The 24500-nt window shown below is 47.9% G+C and overlaps 1 protein-coding gene across 1 annotated transcript in view; it reads right to left on the reverse strand.

Moving 5' to 3' along the window:
• The window catches only part of GALNT17 (polypeptide N-acetylgalactosaminyltransferase 17), a 430193-nt gene that overhangs the window by 16336 nt on the left and 389357 nt on the right, over positions 1–24500 (reverse strand). The window contains exons 8-9 of the mRNA XM_047714437.1: positions 22076–22213; positions 10503–10598 (exon numbers count right to left, since the gene is read on the reverse strand). Coding sequence (XP_047570393.1) covers positions 10503–10598; positions 22076–22213 — 234 coding nt within the window. The remainder of the gene's footprint in view (positions 1–10502; positions 10599–22075; positions 22214–24500) is intronic.

Below are 24500 nucleotides of genomic sequence, written 5' to 3' on the forward strand. Positions count from 1 at the left end.
TCATTCAACCACTCTCCCACCAACAGGCACTCGATGGTTTCTACTGTTGTGCAATTGCAAATAACGCACACTATTCTCATACTGTTGGAAATCAGAGTCGGCTTCTGGAAATGGATCGCTGGGTCAGGAAGTAAACATACGGTAGCTTTGTTAAGTATTGCCAAACTCCCCTCCAAAAAATGGTATCAATTTGCATTTCTACCAGCAATTGAGAAGATTGGTTATTTCAGAACCTTGATAACAGAGTATGTTGTCAGTTTTCTTAATTTTTGCAAATACGATAGGTGGGGAAAATGGTTTCTCGGTATTATTTTGCTTTGAATTTCTCCAATTATGAATGAATTTAAACATTTAAAAATATATTTAGAACATATATATGTTCTAAATATATATATATAGACACGTTTTTTGGTGGGGGGCAACTTGTTTGCTTGTGTCTTTTTCCTATTTTTCTATCAGATTTTTAGTCCTTTGTTCTTTAATTTTTAAGCATCTTTTATAAAACAGGAAAATTATTCCTTGTGGCATATGCTACAAATATTTTCTCCTTGGTTGTCAGGTGTCTTTGACTGTGTTTATGGTGTTATATCACCATGCAAGTTTTAAAAAGTTTTAATGTAGTCAAATGCATCAATCTATTATAGTCTCTGGATTTGGGATTTTAGTTAAAAGCCCTCCCCTAGATCACAGTTAGAGAGGAATTCACCATTATTTTTCCTAGTGTTTGTACAGTTCCATATTTTACATTTAGATTCTTAATTCATTTGGAATTTAAGCCTCTGTATAGTGTCAAGTATGGGTCTAATTTTATCACTAATCACATTTTAACTTTGTCTACTTCTTGCTATCCCCATGGTCACTACTCAAGCTCAGGAGACTGACTTTTGACAAGACAATCCCACCCGTGTCATAACTGAAGTTCATGCCTCTAGCTTAAGACCCCTCCCGTCCGTCCCTCACACTGCAGTCCCAAGTGCTTGCTTCCTAAATGTAAGTCAGACTGTACCCCAACCTCTTATTCTAAAAGGCTTTCAATATTTCGGTGGCTTCCTGTGGGGCTGGCCTAAAGCCCAGTCTCCTAGAGTCCTACAGGGCTGCATATTCTCTGCCTCCTGCCCACTGGTCCGACCTTATCTTTGGTCACTCCCCACCTCACGCTCTGTGTTCCTGCCTCTTTAGTCCTGGAGACTCAGTTTCCCCATTTTTAAAATGGGAATGATAGAAGGCCTTGCAGAAACAATGCAAGAAACAATGAAATTTTGTCTATAAGACATTGTGGAATTCCAGGAGAAGAGGTCTCAGATTCAGATATTTTGCTGTCTTGTAAAGGAGGCAACTAAAAAAGAAATGTAAGAATGAAGAACAGCGTAAGACCTCGGCATATTACATATTCTGAAATACGGTGGTTTTCCCAGCAGGAAAACCGTACCTGTATTTGTTTTGTTGGGCTGGTCTGAAGATTAGATAAATTAGGGGGAAAATGCATCACAAATTGCATAATATTCATCATTAAGATGATGTCTACAGAAATTTACTTGATAAGTAAAAAAAAAAAAAATCCATGGTTGGACTCAACCAATCACCATGCTATTTTATACAATAATGTCTTAATTAACTATGAATTCCTAGATGGTAGGAGCTTCCATGTTCCGTCTGTCTTTCCAAGTAACTTGCCTCCCAGGCAACATTTCCTCATAGAACTGAACCAAGCTGGAGGACGAGCTGAATGATGGAAAGTTCATGTGTTCTAGCACCAAAGAACTGGAAGGAGCCTATGGCACCACTGGTCCAGTCTTCCCCTTGGCAAGTTCTAGGAGGATTGCGGTGCTAAGTGGCTACAACTGTTCAGGTTTTCACTGCTGTTCATTATTGCTTTTTTTCTTTTTTAAATAGCCTCAAGTAGTAGAATCGTTTGGAAATAGAACCTACTGAATCTTTCTTGGAAAACTGAAGCTTTCCCAAGGTCCCACAGTCAGCACCGCGGACGTCATTTCTATGTGATAGGCGCCACGGACTTTGTCCACGGGCTTTGTATGGATGAGCTTGTTTGACTGACACACTATCTCTACGAGGTACACACTCTCATTGTGTTTACACGACAGAGAAGGGAACTGAAGTACAGGACACTACAGTGTGTTGCTCAAGGTCATAGCTGGTAAGTGAGGGAGCTGTGTTTCCCTTATGCGTCAGCCACACACAGAAGGGTACCTCTTGGCATCATCTTAGAAGAATTAACTCTGGTCCAGGATGCGTGTGAAGTGTCCTTTCCTGATTTCCAGTCTCACTAAGATGCAGGGACCAGACACCTTCACTTAGCCATGCACGGCTCCGGTTAGCTCCTTGTCCACCCAGCTGTTCATCCTGTCCTGTTCATGGCCAAACCAACTACGTAAGTGTGGGCCATGCAGCCCAGGCCAATGAGAACCCATCTCCTTGTGTACAGAGCCTTCCTGCAAAGCTTCTCAGGATTCACCTTCCATCTCTGGTTGTTTGACATTCAGATTTCCTTAAAGGGGCCCCAGATTCAGGCCCTGCAGGCAATGTAGACATGAACCTAGGTTTCGTTTTTTTTTTTTTTTTTTAATTTTAAAGATTTTATTTATTTATTTGACAGACAGAGATCACAAGTAGGCAGAGAGGTAGGCAGAGAGAGAGGGTAGGAAGCAGACTTCCTGCAGAGCAGAGAGCCCGATGTAGGGCTTGATCCCAGGACCCTGGGATCATGACCTGAGCTGAAGGCAGAGGCTTTAACCCACTGAGCCACCCAGGCACCCCTAGGTTTCGTCTTTTGGGAGCAGGATCAGGCAGTCAAGATGACTGACAGGAGTCCCATGAAAGCAGGCCCCATCGCCTACACTCGGCCCCAGTCGCTTCAGGAGGAATCTAGGAGGTCACGCAGTGCAGTGCTCCCAGGAGAGGGGCTGCTGTTGAAACCGCCACATCACACAGCAATCTGAGGAAGGCCTTCACACTTTTCTAGAACCAATGCCAGTGAATCCATGGCACCCTTGGTGGTCCCCATGTGGGTCTAAAACCCGGCACTTTGTACAACCCCTTACTTCTGCATCAGATACACGGGATGGTGAGAACAGTCTAGAACATTGTGCTACTGACATTTGGCCTTCCTCTGGCCATCTCTGATGGGAACCCAGCCTTCTGAGGCCTAGACCAATGGCCTGAACTCCACTGACCCCAAACGCTGTAGGACCTGCCCTTAATTCTGATTGGCCATGTTCGCAGATTCTCTCCATGTCCAACAGGCAACGTCTTTGCAAATGACCTCCCTACAGACACCACTGTGCCAAACAAACATGGAAACTCTGACCCGAATGATCAGGGCTAACCTAGGGGCTCCTCTCTTGCTCAGATGCACTGGTAGTGCTGAGACACTAAATGCCTTTTCCCCAGCAGGTTTCCACCGTCCCCTTCTTGTCCTTCAGAAGCGGTGATGTTATTAATTCAGTGATTTGAAAACAACCTAAGAAATCAAAATACTTCTTTGAAAAAATATAAAGTCTGGAAGCAAGCCTCAGAAATGATAATAGTTGTTCCAGGGTGGTAGGATTATGGGATGATTTAAAAAAATTTTTCCCCAAACTCATTGCAATGCTATTACATCTTTAGTAGAAAAGGAAAAGATTAGCTGGCAGTGACTTTTTTTTTACTGTAACAGCTCTGGGCAAGGTAGAGAGGTTCAGCTGATGATGTGGTCCCTGCCCCACTGTTCCCTGAGTTCCTAATTCCCAGCGCAACATTAACATAAAGTCTGCCTGGTTCACTTTTTGCGTCTGGAGAAAACAATCCACTGAACTTCTAAGAAGACATAAAACTTTTAGCTAAGCACCTCTACTGGGGAACAATTTATGACTACGGTTCTGATTTTCTCGAGAGAATAGTCCCTCACCCCATTCTGCCGGGAGAGGTCATTCCTCCTTAAACTGGGGCCCGCCTTAAGCAAGATCAACTGCACATGCCTGTCATTCTGAATCCCACTTCGGAAATCGGGCACTCCCGTTCCCCGTGTGTGGACCACGAGAACTACTTGTCAGGGATAATTAAAAGAGTGGACCGGGGATTGGAAATAAAATGGGGCAGCAGACTGGACATCAGAGGACAAGGCTCAGGTCCCCTGAACGCGCAGGAAAGTGTCAGGAAGTGGAAAGGCAGTAACCCCGCGCTCTGAGGAGGTCTGCAGAGAAGGTGGGCACCAGGGATGCTCGCAGAGGCTGGACGGAGGCGGGGCCTGGGAGGCAGGAGCTAACAATCTGGAAGTAATGAACCCAGAAGCGTTTTGAATACCGCATGGGTGCTGGGTGCTGGGCGTGAGCGGGAAGAGCCTCCGTGGTGTCCCACTTTAGGCATGGCAAACCACACCAGTGTGTCCTCTCCTGCTTCTCATCCTTTCTCTTCGGTCTCTGTAAGTTTCCCTAACGTAAAAAGTACCTGCCCTTGCTCTCCCAACCCTGTTCTCCTGTGAGGTCTCCAGCTCCCCTGCTCTGACCTCGTACTGCGCTCCAGGAACGGAAAGGGATTCCCAGTCTGCTTCTTCCCCAAGGCAGGAGGCCGGTCTCCAGAAAGCCAAATTAAATTTTTTTTTTTAATTTATTTGACAGAGATCACAGGTAGGCAGAGAGGCAGGCAGAGAGAGAGGAAGGGAAGCAGGCTCCTTGCTGAGCAGAGAGCCCGATGCGGGGCTCGATCCCAGGACCCTGAGATCATGACCTGAGCCGAAAGCAGAGGCTTAACCCACTGAGCCACCCAGGGGCCCCACCAGAAAGCCATCTTTCCTGGGGCATTAACTCCAGAGGCTCTCAACGGCTCCAGCCCCGAGGCCCAACACTTCCGTGACTTTGTCTGGAAGCCAAGAGGCTGCCAGATGTCATCACCTCCCGCAGAGTACCTTCCCCATGCTAATAGCTGTGGGAGCCCTGTCACTCTGCCGGGGCCCTGGCCTCTTATTGGCACAATGCATCATCGTGACAAGGGGCTGGGATGATGTATTGCTTAAAAGATGAAGCCATCAAAGAGTAAGTCCAAGATCAGATTAAATTTAATTACAGGATAAAAGAATTCAAATCTGTCATTCTCGTGATGAATTAACTGAGGCTAAGGGACGGGAGCTTCTCCAAGGAGAAGGGAGAGGAGGAATGAGATGTACTGACAGAAGGACAGACAGAAGGGAGACCTTGATATCTCCCTGGAGCCCAGAGACTCACAGAGGTCACCCTTGGGACAGAGCCTGACACCCCCTCCAGGATACCAACCTCCTAGAGCGTCCCATCGCAGCTAGAAGCCGTTGCACACGGCGCTTCCTGAATGCCCCAGGACACCTGCTCGACTTGTGCCGGCAAGGCACGGCTGTTGCGAATCCGTGGTCCTCAGCGCGGGGAGGAACCCGTTGGGTACATGGCCATGAACGCTCCCAGTTAAGCTGGGCCTCAAATTTGGAGGCGGAGGGAGGGATTGACTGTGAAGGGGTTCGAGGGGGCTTTGGAGGATGGCGGGGTCTCTTGAGATCCCGACTGGGTGGGGCTAACTTGATGGCCTATGTCTGCTAAGACTTACAAAACTCAATATTAACAAGAATGAATTCACCTGAAAAATGGGAAAAAAACCCCAATTATATAAAAACGGAAATAGTATGGTAAATTAAAAAAAAGAATTAGGTTTGAGGCACCTGGGTGGCTCAGTCATGAAGCATCTGCCCTCAGCTCAGGTCATGATACCAGGGTCCTGGGATCGAGCCCCATGTCTCGAGCCCCTGCTCCATCGAGAGCCTGGGAGCCTGTCTCTCCCTCTCCCCTCTGCTTATGCTCTCTCTTGCAAATAAGTAAAATCTTAAAAAAAAAAAAAAAAGAATTAGGCTGGGACAGTTGGCATAGTCTGGGGCAGACAACTGGGGGGACCTCTGACCACCACCTGTGAGTCTAACACAAAGCCTTGCCCCTAATAGGTGCTCCACTGATGGTATTGAGAGAGGAAAACACTCGGAGACAACAGCATCCAGATTCCCAGGCTCTGTCTCCAGTAGGTCTGGGGCTGGACTCAGGGACCGATGAGCATTGTCATGCATGGTTGGGGGGGCTCACGGTTCTGGGGACCACACGTGAGATGCTGGGTGGCAAGCCCTGGTCCCACACCCTGGCACCCAGGGCTCTGGACACTCAGACCCCACTTGCCCCAGCCAGCTGTGTCACTGTCCCCCCAACACATCGTTCGCTGCCGTCCCCACGACCTCCAGCCTTGGCGCTCACCTCCTGCCCGTGTCCGTGCTGGCTGCCAGTCCTGCCAGCAGGCCTTGCTGTGGGCTAGCGAACGCACGGGGAGACACGCTCCCCGCAAGGACGTTTTCACAGGACTTTCGTTTGAAACGCGTCGTTGCTCCCGGCCTCTGTTTCCACATTAACCCTGCTGCGGGTGGGTCGCTACCCCACGCGATAGGACGAAACGAAACGTGCTCCTAAGACCAGAACTGGGTTTATCGCCCGCCCAGCCGGGCAGGGAGCTCAGGGGCTCACAGGCCGTGGCCGGCTGCACCGCGGGGATCTGGGTGGCCGCTCAGCGGCAGGGCAGGAGAGAGCAGCCCCAGACCCGGAGGGCTTGTTAAGGGGCGGGAGGGAAGTGCAGGCGCCCTTGGACCCCCGGAGGGGCCCAGGGGCTCTTCTTGACCTTGGCCTCCAGGGGCGCTCAGAAGCGGCGGCTCTGCGAGGTTGACAGGCTGACCAGGCGGGCGGGAAGGGACGGCAGGAAGGGGCCGGCAGAGGAGGCCAATCTCACGGCCGATAGCCCTGCAGGGCCACCACGGCCGCTCCAGCTTGGGGACCCACCTGTCCCTCGCCCAGAGGGGTGGGGGAGCCTCAGTTCTCCTTGGACAAGACCCCATTCTCAGTGGGTTCAATGTGACCCCAAAGACGGCAGCTCCGTCTCCGACTTCGGTTCCGAAAAGAGAAGGGCGCGTGTCTCACCCAACTGAGGGACCGGACACGGGCAAGGCTGGCCACGCGCTCGCCGACGGACATTGGCCAGCCAGTGGGCTCCACGCAGGGCGCGGAGCCTTTTCCATTTCGATGACAGACACATGTTGTAAGATGGGAAATCACCCTCCTCGGTGATTACTTTATCTCTGTTTAATTGCTGTTTGATAATAAATTACTACAGAGAGTCCATTAATTAAGTTAACAATGTCTGTGGAACACCAACTCCTTCTTCGGGGAGTTGCCTTGTTACGGGAGCTTTGGTTCCGGCTCTGTTTGCCCACAGTGCTTTCCGGAGCGGTTTAGAAAGATGCCAAAACACGTATTGGGGGGGGGGGGGGAATCACTCCTGGCGCAGAGGGAGCAGCTTGGAAGGAGGGGGAGGAAACCCTGATGAGCCGGGGTGGGGGGCTGGCAGCTGCAGAGCGGTGCCAAGGGTGGCTTCCTAATTCAGAACATGTGGTGGAACCGAAACCGACATTAGACTCACTTAAAATCAGCTGATGGGAACAACCAGGCCCCTCATAGGTATTCATCCCAGAGTCGGGGGGAGCAGGGAGCAGCCCACTTTGGTCTGCCGTTCCATCGACTAAGCGGCAGGGGCGTCCGTCTGGAAAAGCTCTGCGCACAGGTGGAGCCAGAGAAAGAAGAATTCTAGTTCTTTCCCACCCAAGGTGCCGGAATTGTGCTGGGGGAGCGGAGAGCCTGCCGCTGGCTCCGGTGTGGGCAGGAAATGGCAGGTACACATCTGCAGGCTGGGTCTGTTGAGCAGGTGACCAGCGGGACTCTGAGGCAGGGGCACGAGCAGAGGGAAGGCTCCGGACAGAAGGCTGAGGAAGGTCAAGTTCCCGGGGGTCTGTCCCAGAGCTGTGAGCATCACAAGGGCGTTAGAGGGTGTTTTGAGGGCCCGGGCGGACGGAGAGGGCAGAGGGTTCTGGGGGAGGTGGCCACAGGGCCGCGGGGGGCAGAGCAAGTGTCTCAGTATGCTGGTCCTTGGATTCAGCTAAGAACAGCCCGAGGGGCTTCGAAAACCCTCCCCAAATCCCCCAGGTAAAAAATAACACTGCTTGGAGCCATGTGGGGAAGCCCTCAGATGTCCAGGAGAAAGTTATGAGACACCGTTGTTCCCTTTCTCATTCCCAAAGTCGGCTTCGCAGGCCAGATTATCTAAAACTGCCAGTGTCTACGATGCCACGGTCACTCAGTGCTTGGTTTGAATGTTACCTGCTCAGAGCACTGGACAGAGAAGCCTGGGACTTAAGGATGAGCCACCGCTCCTGTCTCCCCGAACAGTGGTCACAGGCCTGTGCTGGGGAAGCTGGAAAGTCAGCAGGAGCCGGAGGCCAGGAAGTCTCCGTAGCAAGCACCCATCTCTGAACTCCGGGAGTTGAAACAGCCCATTGGAAGCCCGTCATCCCCGCTTCAGTTCTCTAGTGTCCAGTCCCAACCCTCCTAGGCCAGCAGCCCAGCATCATCCGGGAACTTGCTGGAAACTCAAAATCTCAGCTCCCACTCCAGGCCCCTGGATTCAGGAGCTCTGGCGTTGGGGCCCAGAACGTGGTGCTTTCACAGGCCTCGTGGGGACCCGCTGCACCCCACAGGCAAGGTCCGGGCTTTGGAGCCTGCCTGCCTTGTCCAGCCTTGCGAGATCCGCCTCTCCATCCCCTTCTGCCTTAGCGCTTGGCCCGTCCTTCTCTCTTGCGTTCGGGGCCCGCCAGACGGGGCCACTGCCACCTCCCAACACCCTGAGCCCTCTTGCTCTTTCCACACTCACTGTGCTATGGATTTTCCTGCCTCTTTACCTGCCTCTTCCCTCAAGTGCAAACCACGTGAGAGCAGGGACCACCGCCGCATATACTCCCGGCCAACCTGCAGCACGGGATCCAGACGGACTCACGGAGTGAACAAGTGAACGAGTGAATGAGTGAACGAGTGAATGAGTGAAGACACTCCCGAGAGGCGTCTGCTTTAGGCTCAAGTCATGATCCCGGGGTCCTGGGATCGAGCACCGAGTTGGGCTCCCTGCTCCGTGCAGAGCCTGCTTCTCCCTCTCCATCCCTGCTCATGCTTTCTCTCTTTCTCAAATAAATAAATAAATAAACAGAATCTTAAAAAAAAAAAAAAAAAGACACCCCTGGATTCTTTAGTCCCCACTGCCGTGAGTGCGAATGCCCTGTTCCCTGCGCAGAGCCGGCGGGAAGTGCAGCGGGTCTGGGCTTCCCCGTCTTTCTCCCGTGCCCCGCGGCCCGTTCAGCCACCGGCAGGTGGCCCGCTCCGTAAACCCTCCGCAAGTACACGGGCTGGGTTTGGATTCCAAGTGCTCTGCTCGTGCTGGAGGGCCTGGGATCAGTCTGCTTTGCCCTCCGGCACTTGCCCCTCACCGCCTCAGACTCCCCCGCTGCCTCTTTACATCGAGGAGGGCTGCCGGGACCGAAGGGATGTGGGATTTGGCTCCCAAACCCCCGTCCTGCACTGACGGGAGGCTGAGGGTCCGGACCACCAGCACCACCCGCCGTGACAGCGGAGAGGAGGCAATCCACTTCCTAGCTGTTGGCTTTGTGGGAAGCAGAAGTTCCACAAGGAGGCAAACCCACCAGCTTTATGTCTGCATGTGCGAGCGTCTACACGGACCGAGGACCACGGATCTGCCATGAGTGCGTGTGTTCCCAGAGCAGGAGCGAGACCAAGGGAGCTCTCGGGCATTCTGTCCAGGCTCCTCCTCTTCCAGACGAGCCCGCTGAGACCCGGAGAGAGAACCGGCGAGTGTGGAGTAGAGCCCCCTGCCTGGTGTTCCCCTGGGATCGCGTCATGGAGACCACCCCGTCTGCAGTGGCCTCTTACGGCTACGGCTTGACATAAAACAATGTTTTCAATTTTTATGAATGTCCCGTCTAATGACATTTCTGGATACGTGTTCTCCCAACCGTAGAGAATTTCTAAGCTTTTTACACGCACACACGTGCACACACACGCTCAGCTTGGGCTAGGTGATTCCCTCACCAGGCTCGCCCTTCCTCGGTTGGGGCCGTTCTGCCCTTTCTGGGTTACCCTGTGTGTCCTCCCGAGGGACCGGGGAGCACGTGCGTTCCCGGCAACGTCACGGCAAGCGCGCGCCTCCTTCAGGATCAGCTCTGGGCTCTGCACTGCGGCCCACAGAGCCGGTCACGCCTCCCACCCACCTGCCAGCGGCCTTTGGGAACGAGCACATCGAGTGTGTCCTCACGAGGAAGTGCACTAATTCTTCAGGCGTGCGTGGCTGTAACAGCGTGTATGCACACGGGTACATGCTCTCCTGTTTGCAAAGGGCCCTGTAGTTCGTTTACACTCCTCGGTGTGCTGCGATGTGCCCACTGCTGCCCTGCGTATCTGCGCCGATGCACCCGTGCGTCTCTCCCCGACGGCTATGCAGAAACAACCGGAAAGCCCCTCGAAGGTCTCAGAGCACAGAACAGCCACAAATTGGGGGCAACGATGTTACCAGAAGTTCCCACAAATCTCCGCTGCTTTTACTCTCGCCCTGGCTCCTACCTGGGGTCCCCAGCCGTGGCACGGGTACAGTATTGCTGTGTGGTTCTCCAGTGGCCCCTGGTCCAAGCAGACGTCTTTCGCCTTGTTGTTTCGAAGCTGTGGGAAAAGGCAAAACATCGCCTGTCAGAGCTCACGGGTGGATCTTCTGTATCCAACCCTTGTTCCGCCAGCCTCGGCCCCCACTTCCCGATGCAAAGGCCACGGGACCCCCCATGTGAGGACCAAGGCTCAAATCTGTGAGGTGATCATTATAGCAGGAAAGACCAAGTCCTTCGGCGGATGGTGTGGGTGCCAGCCCTCTGCCTGGGACCCTCCAGCCTCTGCTTGCACACGGCTGCCCCATCCTAGCACTGAAGAGGGGCCTCGGGGAGCACCGGACATAGGTACACCAGTTACCCACTGGTGGTCCACAGTGGGCCTCGACACCAACATGGGTTGTAATCATCCTGGGAATCATAGGTCAGTGTCTAAAGTCATCACTGACCCAGAGGCACCAAAAACAAGAATTGGAAAAGCAAACAAAAGCCTCACCACCAGGAAAATCCCGGGCGACACGTATTTCTATATTCCGAAAATACTAACTGAACGCCCACACCGTGCCAGACACCATCCTGAGTGTTTGGAAAACATCCATGGAGGAACAGCCAGAAGTCCCCAAGACAAAACCCTGAGCTCAGTGAGGCGCATCTCTTAGGGAACAGGCAAGAATTTGTCTAGCCAGACCGTCCAGGGGCTCTGTGTTTCTGCTGTGGTGTCCGTCCCTCCCACCATGCTGCGACCTCAGCCAGCGGGAAGTGGTAATGGTGCTGGTCTTATCCATACACACTTAGTCCTCTCCAGGTTCTGTTCACCACGGAAACCAAACCAGCCAGGGATAAAGCAAGAAGAGAGGCAAGGGACACTTCGCTTCGGTGTGCCCAGACTGTGTGGGTTCAGACACCTGAGTGGAGTTTTAATGCCTGTTTCATGAAAGATTACAAAAATGATACCATCGTACTGAGATCTCTTGAAAAATGTAGAAGAAAATAACAATTGTTTACAATCCTTTCCCACAATCAGTTAATTTTTCCCAATTTTGATACAATTTAGTTTTGTTCAGCTTTGACGGTAATGAGAAACTTAGCATGTAAAGCTTTGTTCCCATTTCAGGTTTTCTCAAGAAAATAATCTGCGGCTCAGTCAATAAAGCATCTGCCTTCAGCTAAGGTCATGATCCCAGGGTTTAAGCCCCACCTTGGGCTCCCTGCTCAGAAGGGAGTCTGCTTCTCCTTCTCCCTCTAACCCTCCCCCACCCCCATTCACTCTTTCTGTCTCCTTCAAGTGAATAAATTTTAAAAAATCTTTAACATGAACAGACACTTCTCCAAAGAAGACACACAAATGGCCAACAGACCCATGAAAAAATGTTCATCATCACTAGCAATCAGGGAGATTCAAAATTAAAACCACATTGAGATACCACCTTCCACCAGTTAGAATGGCCAAAATCAATAAGACGTTAACAACGTGTATTGGAGAGGATGTGGAGAAAGGGGAACCCTCTTACACTGTTGGTGGGAATGCACGTTGGTGCAGCCACTTTGGAAAACAGTGTGGAGATTCCTCAAGAAATGAAAAATAGAGCTTCCCTATGACCCTGCAATTGCACTACTGGGTATTTACCCCAAAGATACAGATGGAGTGAAAAGAAGGGCCACAGGCACCCCAATGTTCATAGCAGCAATGGCCACGGTCGCCAAACTGTGGAAAGAACCAAGATGCCCTTCAACGGACGAATGGATAAGGAAGATGTGGTCCATATACACTATGGAGTATGATGCCTCCATCAGAAAGGATGAATCCCCAACTTCTGTAGCAACACGGACGGGAGTGGAAGAGATGATGCTGAGTGAGATAAGTCAAGCAGAGAGAGTCAATTACCATATGGTTTCACTTACTTGTGGAGCATAAGGAATAACACGGAGGACATGAGGAGAAGGGAGTTGGGGAAAGAGGAGGGGGAGACGAACCATGAGAGACTGTGGACTCTGAGAAACAAACTGAGGGTTTTGGAGGGTTGGGGTGGGGGGGTTGGGGTGAGCCTGGTGGTGGGTATTAAGGAGGGCACGTATTGCATGGTGCACTGGGTGTGGTACATAAACAATGAATTCTGGAACACTGAAAAAATAAAATTTTAAAAAATCTTAAAAAAAGAGAAAAGAATCTGAGAACTGGGAATACAGTAGCAAAAGGTATAGGTCCCTTAATGTTCTTCAAATATGCTGTCCAATTCCTTTCTGGAAACTTTGAACCAATTTCTATTCCCATCCACAAGATACAGAAAAGCTTATTAGTCCTGACTTTCACCAGTTAAGAATATTGTGTACAAACTTCCAAACCTAGATTCTGGGGAATCTGAGGTACAGCGTGGTGATTATAGCCAATATCACATACTCGAAAATGGCTGAGTGGCCAGACCACCTTAAATGTTCTTCCTGCAAAAAGGAGATGGTAAGTATGGGATGTAGTGGAGGGTCAGCGAACTCTCCGGCAGTAATCACTTTGTAATACGCAACTGTATCCAGTTACATTGGACACCTTAAGCTTATACAATGTTACACATCAATTATGTCTCAGTAAAGCTGGAAGACGGGAAAAATGAAAGTGGCTAAGAAGAAAAATTCTAAAGAAAATGGTGGAGTACTGTTTCCAACCAAAGTTTCTAAAAATTTGTGCAAAGGGTGAAGAACCAGACATGGTGCACATAGAGTCCCAAGTGAGCGACCTCCAAGGAAGCGCAAAGCCACCTTACGAGCCCCACACCATATTCCAGTTCTTTCTCAGATGCTCTGAGGAAATGGCTCATCGTTGATGCTTTCAACGATGCAAAGGATACATTACACAGAAAAATCCAAACATCTTCTGAGTCAAAAAGTAATTCAGAAGAGTCAAGATCTTGAAAGCAATGAAATCTCAGAAATACCTCGACCAATGTACTTTGCTTATATTTCCTTTTTACGCCTGTACAAAAGCAACATGATAAAATGTGCCTAATGAAGCCTAATTAAGCTTTTAAAGTAAGTATAAAATAAAAATTAGGGTAATAAAAAACATTGTGTTGAGAGGTAAAGAAAGACATCTTGCTTTTATAAATTTACAATTAATAGTAAATTGGAATGTTTCATGTTTAGCAATTATTTCCCTTTTTGAGAATTATCTATTTATTTCCCCGCTGGGGTATCAATTGGTTTTATTGTAGATATATAAGAGCTCTTTATATATTAAGGATATTGTTTTTATGGCATATTTGTTCCATATAATGATTTCAGAATGCTAGGCTTTTAAATTTTGTTTCTTATGTTTATGCAAAGAAATCTATTATTTGGAAACTTAATAAGCTACGTGCCTGGGACCGTGCTAAGCTTAACAAATGCAAAGATAAACAAAACTGTCCTCACCCTGAAACAGTCCATGGTCTGGAGAGTTAGACAAAGGGAGAGCTAGTACAACACTGAGATTGCCAGGACAACAAGGAGACCATCCTCACCCCATCTGCGGGTTTGGACACTAAGAAGAGGGACTTGTGACCCCTGGGTAAGTGGAAATATTGCTGGAAATGTTCTAGTTTTTACCCAGGTAGTAGCTATGTGGATTTCTGCTTTATATTATTATGCTACACATGTATGCTCTATGCATATCATATGTGTACTGTCTTTCATATAAATAACGGTAAAAGAAAAAAAAGGATGAGTAAAAGCAAACCAGCAACCTTCAGGATGATATGAGCCAACCATAGAAGTGTGAATGAAAGACTTGGGGGTAACTGTGTGCACCCCGAGTTGGCTTTATATGTGGAAAAGCAATTATGTCATACATGGGAGAGTCAGGATATCAAGTATCCATGTGTCTTCCCTTAAATATTATTGTAAGACAGTTCAGCCAATAGAGGTAAATGAGCTTTTAGAAACCAAGGGAAACACAACACAAATGATCCAGTTAAAAAACGGGCAGAAGACACAAATTTGGCTATTTGGCTTCTTTTCTAAAGAAGCCCTCCGGATGGCTGCCAGACCCATGGAAAGACGCTCAGCATCACTCATCATCATGGACGTACAGATCAAAACCATGATGAGCCACCACCTCATGCCCGTCAGAATGGCTAAAATTAACAACACAAGAAACGACAGGTGTTGGCGAGGATGCGGAGAAAGGGGAGCCCTCCTGCACTGCTGGTGGGAATGCAAGCCGGTGCAGCCACTCTGGAGAACAGTGTGGAGGTTCCCCAAGATGTTAAAAACAGAGCTACCCTACCACCCAGCAATCGCACAAGACACATACAGATTCGAAGGGGCACACGCACCCCAATGTTCATAGCCACATCAACAACAAGAGCCACACCGTGGAAGCAGTCCAAGTGTCCACTGACCGATGAATGGATGAAGAAGACGCGGTATTTACCCAGCCATCAAAAAGAATGAAATCTTGCCATCTGCAGGAAGGGACAGAGCTGGAGGGAATTGCGCTGAGTGAAATAAGTCCATCCGAGAAAGACGAACACTGTATGATCTCACTCATATGTGGAATGTAAGAAACAAAACAGATGAACATGGGTGGGCGGAAGAGAGAGAGAGAGGGAAACAAAGCATAAGGGACTTAGTGACAGAGAACAAATAGAGGGTTGTTGGAGGGAGGTGGGGGGAGGGCTAGGTGGGTGATGGGGATGAAGGAGGGCATTTGCCATGACGAGCACTGGGTGTTGTACATAAGCCGTGAATCACCGAATTCCAGTCCTGAAGCCAAAATTGCACTGTCTGTTAACTGACTGAATTTAGATAAAAAAATGGAAGGAAAAAAATCAAGGGACAATGGCTTCTTATGTAAGCGAGTGTAGGCACGGTCACTGTTGTAGGATGAGGCAGGAACCCTGGGGCCGAGACCTGCTCTGAGGGGTCTGTCCAGCTTTGCCACTGAGCCGGGGTCTGTGTGTGGCCAAAAGGATAAGCCAGCAGCATTATAAGCATCAAAGTGCAACTGTCTGAAGAATCACAGATTTTGTCACTGAAATGAACTTAACCGAAAAGCTATTCTGAAAGGGATGAAACGTAAATAAAGTAAGATAATGTTTGCATCTAAAATCCCAGGTAATGTTAACAAAGACTGAGAAGTTGATGAGGCGGTCAGGAGAAAGTGTGTTATTGTTCTCGTATTATATGCTACTTGGCCCTTCATTTTGGAGACCCAGATGAATTTAAAAAAAAAAAAAATTAGAGGGGGGCGCCTGGGTGGCTCAGTGGGTTAAAGCCTCTGCCTTCGGCTCGGGTCATGATCCCAGGGTCCTGAGATCGAGCCCCACATCGGGCTCTCTGCTCAGCGGGGAGCCTGCTTCCCTCTCTCTCTCTGCCTGTCTCTCTGTCTGCTTATGATCTCTGTCTGTCAAATAAATAAAATCTTTAAAAAAAAAAAACATTAGAGGTACTGCAAGTGCTGGATCGTGGGGCAGTTCTGTTTTTTACTGTTTGGGGGCCCTCCAAATTGTCTGGCAGAAGGGCTGCACCTGCTTGCATGCCCACCAACAGGGTAAGAGGCTTCTCCTTTCTCCTCAACCTCGCCAACACCTGTTGTTGATTTTAGCTGTTCTGATGGGTGTGCGGTGGGATCTCATCATAGTTTTTATCTGTATGTCCCTGGTGATGCCTGGCGGTGAGCATCGTTGCATTCCCAGCTATTTACTGAAAGAATACAAACATACTAACTCAAAGGGATACGTGCACTCTGATATTTATAGCAGCACTATCTACAATAGCCAAATTATGGAAACAGCCCAAGTGTCCACTGACCAATGAGTAGATCAAGAAACATGGCATATACAATGGAATATTATTCACCCACAAAAAGAAAAGAAATCTTGCCACTTGCAATGATGTGGACGGAGCTAGAGAGTGTAATGCTGAATGAAATAAGTCAGTCAGAGAAAGGCAAACACCAGAAGATTCCCCTCATATGTGGAATGTAAGAAACAAAACAAAAGAGCATAGAGAAAAAAGAGAGGGAGAGAGGCAGACCAAAAGCCAGACTATGCAGAACAAGCTGATGGTTACGGGAGGCGGGGAGGGTGACAGGGATTAAGGAGCACATTTGTCATGATGAACACCTGGGGACGCACAGAACTGCCAAGTCACTAAATCGCGCACCCGAAACTCGTATCACCCTGCGTGCTAACTAAGTGCAATTTAAATAATAAACTTAAAACAACAAAACCATTAGAGGTTAAGATAATGCCATTAAGAACAAGACATACACAATTTACATGACTAATAAGGCTTTTCAAAGCTAAAAAACAAGCTAGGTAAAAACTTGGGAAAGAGCAAGGAATGTTAAATCCAGAAATATTCACTGGCCTGGGGGAAGACTCTCAAACAGAATTGTACATGAAAAACGATGCCTGATTTCAAGCTTTACTGCAAAGCTGTGATCACTAAGACAGCAGGGTACTGGCACAAAACCAGACACACAGACCAGTGGAACAGAGTAGAGAGTCCAGATATGGACCCGCAGCTCCATGGTCAAATAATCTTTGACAAAGCAGGAGAAAATATGCACTGGAAAATACACCGTCTCTTCAATAAATGGTGCTGGGAAAATTGGACAGTTATGCATAGAAGAATGAAACTTACATTCTCTTACAGCGTACACAAAGATAAACCCAAAATGGATAAGAGACCTCAATGTGAGGCAGGAATCCATCAGAATCCTAGAGGAGAACACAGGCAGTAACCTCTTCGACATCAGCCACAGCAACTTCTTTCAAGACATGTCTCCAAAGGCAAAGGAAACAAAAGCAAAAATGAACTTTGGGGACTTCATCAAGATCAAAAGCTTCTGCACAGCAAAGGAAACAGTCAACAAAACAAAGAGGCAACCCACGGAATGGGAGAAGATATTCGCAAATGACAGACAAAGGGCTGATATCCAAGATCTGTAAAGAACTCCTCAAACTCAACACACACAAAACAGATAATCACGTCAAAAAATGGCGAGAAGACATGAACAGACAGTTCTCCAAAGAAGACATACAAATGGCTAACAGACACATGAAAAAATGTTCATCATCATTAGCCATCGGGGAAATTCAAATCAAAACCACATTGAGATATCACCTTACACCAGTGAGAATGGCCAAAATCAACAAGACAGGAAACAACAAGTATTGGAGAGGATGTGGAGAAAGGGGAACCCTCTTACACTGTTGGTGGGAAGGCAAGTTGGTGCAGCCACTTTGGAGAACAGTGTGGAGATTCCTCAAGAAATTAAAAATAGAGCTTCCCTATGACCCTGCAATTGCACTACTGGGTATTTACCCCAAAGATACAGACATAGTGAAAAGAAGGGCCATCTGTACCTCAAGGTTCAAAGCAGCAATGGCTACAGTCACCAAACTGTGGAAAGAACCAAGATGAATGGATAAGGAAGACGTGGTCCATATACACTATGGAGTATGATGCCTCCATCAGAAAGGATGAATCCCCAACTTTTGTAGCAACATGGACGGGACTGGAGGAGATGATGCTGAGTGAAATACGTCAAGCAGACAGAGTCAATTACCATATGGTTTCACTTACTTGTGGAGCATAAGGAATAACACGGAGGACATTGCGAGATGGAGAGAAGTGAATTGGGGGAAATCAGCGGGGAGACAAATCATGAGAGAATGTGGACTCTGAGAAACAAACTGAGGGTTTGGAGGGGGTGGTTTGGGTGAGCCTGGTGGTGGGTATTAAGGGGGGCACGTATTGCATGGAGCATTGGGTGTGGTGCATAAACAATGAGCCTTGGAACACTGAAAAGAAATAAAATAAAGTTAAAAAAAAAAAGAAAAGAGAAACAGAAGACATAAATTGCAAATACAGTATGATATTCACAATGCCTCTTTCTTTTTCCTGATGCTCATGGGCCTGGTGTGGTGAGAAGAACCAGTAGGAGTGAGTATTAGAATTGGAGTTGTTTAAATAATGGCAAATTTTGTTACCAAACTGAATTTGATTAGTTTGAGTCCTTGCACTTAATGTTATAGTCCATAAGAAATGTATTTTAGCACATGGTGAGCTCAGCAAGCATAGAACGGGTAATAGAAGCAAATGCCCTAAAATGTTAACATGGATCATGCCTGGGAATTGGGATTTGCAATAAGTTTAGTTTCATCTTTATATTTTTTATAGAGTGCGTGCATTGAATTTCTTACTTTAAAGAGAGAGAGATTTGCAAAAACAAATGTCTTCTCTCCTCCAAAAATCAGACTGTTATCTCTACGTTGACTCCATGGCCACCCCGTTGTTCAGCAACAGAGACATCATTTACATCATTTATACTGTGCTTCTTGTGAATGGCAGGCCTTGGAGCTGTTCAGTGCACAACCTGTGGAACTGTGCCCTTGCCACCTTCTTGAATTTTTCCATTTTTATTCTTTGTTTTTTAATACTATTTTTCTCCTAATTATATTAGGGTATGAACCTTAGCAGTAATTGGGGAAACATTACCAAGTACCCCCATAAAGACTCCCTGTCTCACTCCTGGAGGTAACTACAACCATCATCTCCATTTCCCCATTGCTATTTTCCTACTTGCTTCCAATCTAAAATAGTAGCCAATCCACTCCTATAATCCTGATTTTTTTTTTTTTTTTTTGAGAGAGAGAGAGAGAGAGTGTTCATGTATGTGCTCATACAGGCTGCGGGAAGGGCAGAAGGAGAGGGCAAGTAAGAATCTTAAGCAAGTTCCAAGCCTAGTGCAGAGCCTGAAGCTGGGCTTGATCTCACAACCCTGAGATCATGACCTGAACAGATAACAAGAGACTGATGTTCAACTGACGAAACCACCCAGGTGTACCCCTGACTTTTTCTTCTTAAGAATTATATCAGGGGCAGTCGGGTGGCTCAGTCAGTTAAGAATCTGCCTTTGGCTCAGGTCATGATCTCAGGGTCCTGGGATGGAGCCCTGCATTGGGTTCCCTGCTCCATGGGGAGCCTGCTTCTCCCTCTGCCTCTGCCTGCTGCTTCCCCTGATTGTGTTCTCTCTCTCTCTCTTTCTCTCTGTCAGATAAATAAATAAATAAAATCTTTAAAAAAAGAATTATATCAACATTTTCTCATGTCATTAAAGTTTTGTACACACCTTTTGAAATGACTGCAAAACACTTCAAACTATCAATATGGTATATTTAACTAACCTTTAAGTTAGATTCAGAAATTTTGGTCCAAAATAAAAAAAAAAAAAAAAAAACCAGTCACTGAGATGAACAATTACTCTCAAATCTTTGTCCTCATTTCAAATTATTTGCTTGGGATAAGAGCGGAGATGAAAGTGTGACTATCGTTAAGCCTTTTAATACATGTGGTTCAAGTTGCTTTTAAAAAAGCTTGTTTCAATTTACACTCTCACCAGAGGATTTGTGGTTTTTCACATAACCAAGATCCAGCTGGCGGAGTGCCAACCTGTATTCCAAAAATGAATCTTTGTTTATTTGGTAGAAGAGAAAAACCTACTTCAATGTATTTTTAAGACATATTTTAATTTCTTTGATGAAGAATTCCATGAAAAGTTTTCACGTGTTTTCCAACGATCTGTGTTTCCTTGTGTACTTTATTTTTCTTCGGGGGATGTTTTATTTTCTTATTTAAATTAATTATTAAGATTTAAATCAACTCCCAGAGCTCACGATGTACTAATTGTGTTATCCACTCACTTACACTATTTATGGCACACACACTTCTAGTTTGCCAGGCCTTCTCCATTCGGATGATGTACGGATTATTTTAATATTTATAAGCTCAGATCCATTATCCGTTTCCTACACGTTTTCTTCCAGGGCTTGCTTTCTTAGAAGGCTCTGGCCCTTTCGAGATCAGAGGCACGTGCATTTCCGCATGGTTCTATCAGTTTCTTTTCTTTCATTTAACGCTATGGATCATCTGAAATACACTTCAGGATATGGTGAGCTGTAAGAATTTAAATTGTTTTCTTCTCCAAAGAGCTAGGCAATTCACCCGATTGTCCTACGAATAAGCCACTCAGTGCCTGCTGTTCCTCCGTGACTCCTTCTGTTGGATCTCACTTTGATAACCCAGAACCCCCAAATCATGCTTTTGTTTGGAAGAAGAAAAGACAAGGCAGTTTGGACCTGTCAGTAGTCACTGCTGGGTGCCAACTACTGTCCTCAACCCTCCCTGTACCCAATGCATTGGCGTCCGCCTTCCCCGGCCCCTAATCCAGATTCCGGCTCAGGGGCGACACCTCCCTCGCACCCAGATGGTTTAACCTGCAGCTGATTTCCCTCTTGTAAAAGGCATCGGGCACAAAGTAGGAAAATACACAGAGAAAAAGGAAACACTCTGGCGAAGAGAGCCTTCTGAGTGTCAGCCTCGTTGTCACAGGGCAGCCGCAGGGAGCCCTGGGAAGGAACCCGAATGCTGGGGCTCGTGGGGCGTCCCCACTGGATCCGGTGCGTCCAGCTGCCCGTGCCCTGACCCGACTCTGCACTGATTCCTTGTCCAGACACACAACGCAAGGAAGCGACCAGGCTTACATTTAAGCGTGTTCTCAGCAGGGCTGCTGATGATATTTTAAAAATGGAAACCACCCAGATGTCTATATTTTCAACAAAACACAGCCCACCCAAAGGTAGCATCATATACAATCGTTATTAGTGAGGCAGAAATGACACAGGAAAATATCCTTCGTATGGCATTAATGATTCAAATTATTCCACAGGTGGATACCACAGCTCTAGGAATCCATAGACAGAGATGTGCTTATAAAAAACATGTACGTGTGTGAATTAAAAAAATGCACACACACACATACACTCACAGAGTGAAGACCCTGCGTCAAACTGTACATATTACCCACAAAATCAGAATACCTTTGTCCAAGGCTGGCTTCATGACTTACAGGCTGAGACCGTGGGTAATTTATTTAATTCATTTAAGTTCAGCTTCCTGATCAACAAAATGGAAATAATACTCCTACGTCATAAAGAGGGTAAAAAGTGAGTTCATATGTGAAAAGCACATCAAAAGCACTCTGTAAGGGTTGATCGCTGTTATTATTTTCAAAATTTTCTACAATGCATATTTATGGCATTGGTAATAAGAGAAAAGTCTATCTGCTTTAATGTTTAGAGAGGTGATGTCATCTCCTCCCAGGAAATCCAAGAACATCAACCCTTCTGTTGGTGACAAGGGGCTCGACCCAGGGCCCTGAGCAATGGACGGCTCCAGGCACTGCCCGTCTTTATACACAACTTCCTGCTCAATGTCTCCCTTACAGGTCCTGGGGAACCTCATAAATGTCCAAACAGAACTGGTCACCCACTCCACATCCGTAGGCAGAACCGGCCACCAGAGCCCTTGGCCCATGCCCTCACTGTGACATGTATCCCCCTGTCCCCCGGCCAGCAGGTGAGAGCCCTGCTTCCACGTCCTGCAGCTCCAAACCCACTCTGGAAGGAGTGAAGACTCTATTCTCTACTCCTCCCAGCAAAGCAGCCCCCAGCCTAATTCACAGCTACCTAAGCGGAGAGCAAGCGCGGTCTTAATTACCTCCCCGTATGCGACGGTGTTGTTGTATCTTCTCATTTCTGGGTACACGTGGTCCAGGTACCACTGAAAATTCTTGCACTTTAAACTCTTCCTCAAGGCTCTTCTCTCGGACACATCGCCTATGTCAATTCCCGCATTCTGAAAGCAGAAGCAAAGGCCTTTAGTGACCGGGGCCGGGGCGGGGGTTCTGGCCAGAGGAAAGGACAGGTGGCCTTCACAGACACCATCCAGGAGAAACCTCAGTTGCTGCCTGCTTGCTTGGTACACAGGCTCAAGGGAACTCACTGGATCACAGAGCCTCCCCTCCAAGCGAGACCGCTGTCCCCTGGCGCAGCTTGCAGCCCCCAAAGTCAATCATCCTTATCACCACACGAGGGGACCCAGGGACACAGCGAGGTTGACAACCTACGTTCCTGGCTCCGTCTCTCCCGCATATCCTCAGCGACCCCCAGAGCCAATTACTGGAGGACTTATTTGATTAAGACAAGGAAATAAACGCCTGGAACCACCTCCTGTCTTTCTTCTCCCTACCCAGGTGACTCTGCCCCTTTGCTGGCTCTTTGTGAAGTTCATTATACACAGAAGGGAAAATAATTTCCCATTGCAAAGCTTGTAATGATGTTCTAATGAATAATTCACTCTGCTTTTACAGAAATGAACCTGTAATGGGCTGCCGTGTGCTGACAGCGGAGAACAGCGCCGCTGAGACACGGCTCCGCAGGCTCTGCCACAAGATGGCCGCGGACCAGGAGGCCGGCTGCTGGCTCTGCCATGGCGGGCAGCCAGGCCGCCGCGCGGGGCCAGGGAGAGTTCACGCTATTTCATTAACCTCCTTTCTTTCATCAGCCAAACGGTGATTTTAAAGGAAAAATCCCCTTCAACGTAAAACTTTCAGAATCCAAAGGCAAACCTGGCCCGTGGTGTTTTAACTCTTGGTTTTAACGTGTTGAGCATCATGGAAGAGAATGGCCATTTTTGAGAAGCATGGGAGGGTGCTGCTGGCATGAGGTTGCCCAAGGAAAGCACTGGGAGCCAGTCGGCAGCCTTGAACTCAGGACTGAGAACAAGGCCTTTGTGGGTGACAGCTTCCCACCCACGAGCAGGAATAACAACAGCGATTGTGCTGTGGGGAGAGTGGGATAAAGATGCGAGTTCACGTCCCTGGCCTGGTATATGCTATGGGTAGGGCGTTAAGCAAGTCACATTAGCCTCCCAGAGCTGCAGTTTGCCCATCTGTAAAATGGGCAGCAGAGAGGTCCCTGTCAAGCCAGCATTTACTGATCCCTTAATGTTTGCTCTGCTCTGTTCTAAGCCTCATATCTGTCTTCACGAGAGTGCGGTGAGGTCAAAGTTCACAACCCCTTGCAGACGAGGAAACTGAGGTATGGAAGACTATGTCAGCAGGTTGTTACGGGGCTACACAAGATATTGTGAATAAGGAACTGACCAAGCACCAGGGACATAGCAAGGGCTCAGCGAGTGTTGTCTGTGTTTATATAAAAGATCACATGTAAAATTACTTCTGGCCTCCTGACACCTAGTAAGTGCTGTATGGCCATGAGGGGAGTGTCCATGACTCAGAACATTATTTTAGGAACTGTAACAATATGATAAACATTCTTCTCTTTTGTCCTCTTCATCTGTAATTCTTACACATAGTCAGCTGCCTCTCTGTGGCTCTGGGCTCCAGCCTCCTGAAACGCAGAGGCTGCCAGATCTCAGTGGGAACAATTCCAGGCCACTCTCTCGGGGCATGGCTGAGACATCTAACGTATGACTGAAGAGATAAACCCAGCCCTGGCTGAAAGTGCTGGTCACCCCACTGTGCTACAGACCTAAGTACATATCATGAGCATTTTAGTACTCAGTACTCAAACTGAGTGCTCTGGTACTTAGATCGGGTACTGAGTGCTCTGGTACTTAGATTGGGTACTGAGTACTCTGGTACTAAGATTGGCTACCGTAGTACTTGCTACTTAAGCAGGTACTTTAGATTTAGTTCTCCCAATCACCCTAGGAAGGAGGACTTGCTGTGATTGCTATTTTTAGGCGAGGAACCTAAGAGACAGAGGCAAGAAACGGATTTGTTTGAGATTGGATAACCAGTGGTTGGCAGAGCATGGACTCCAACCAAGCTGGGATACAGCCACTAAGCCATACTCCTGTGGGGTTCAGTGTTCCGGGCAGAAGAGGGAGGAGACTTGAGGAGTCATGTAAACAGTGGGCGCCTATGTCGTGGGGGCAGCTGGAGCTCCAGGAGAGGGCACAGAGTCAGAGCAAATGATAGGGCCTGTACCAAACCGTTGGTACAGGATCTCCCGGATGCAGAGCTCATTCAAGAGCAGGGCATCCGGATTACTCTACCATGACCGGGATTAACCCACAAGATCCTTCGACTCTTTATAAGTGAATTTTGAGGTCTCCA

Source organism: Lutra lutra, chromosome 18 (assembly GCF_902655055.1).
Source record: "Lutra lutra chromosome 18, mLutLut1.2, whole genome shotgun sequence".
Lineage (NCBI taxonomy): Eukaryota > Metazoa > Chordata > Mammalia > Carnivora > Mustelidae > Lutra > Lutra lutra.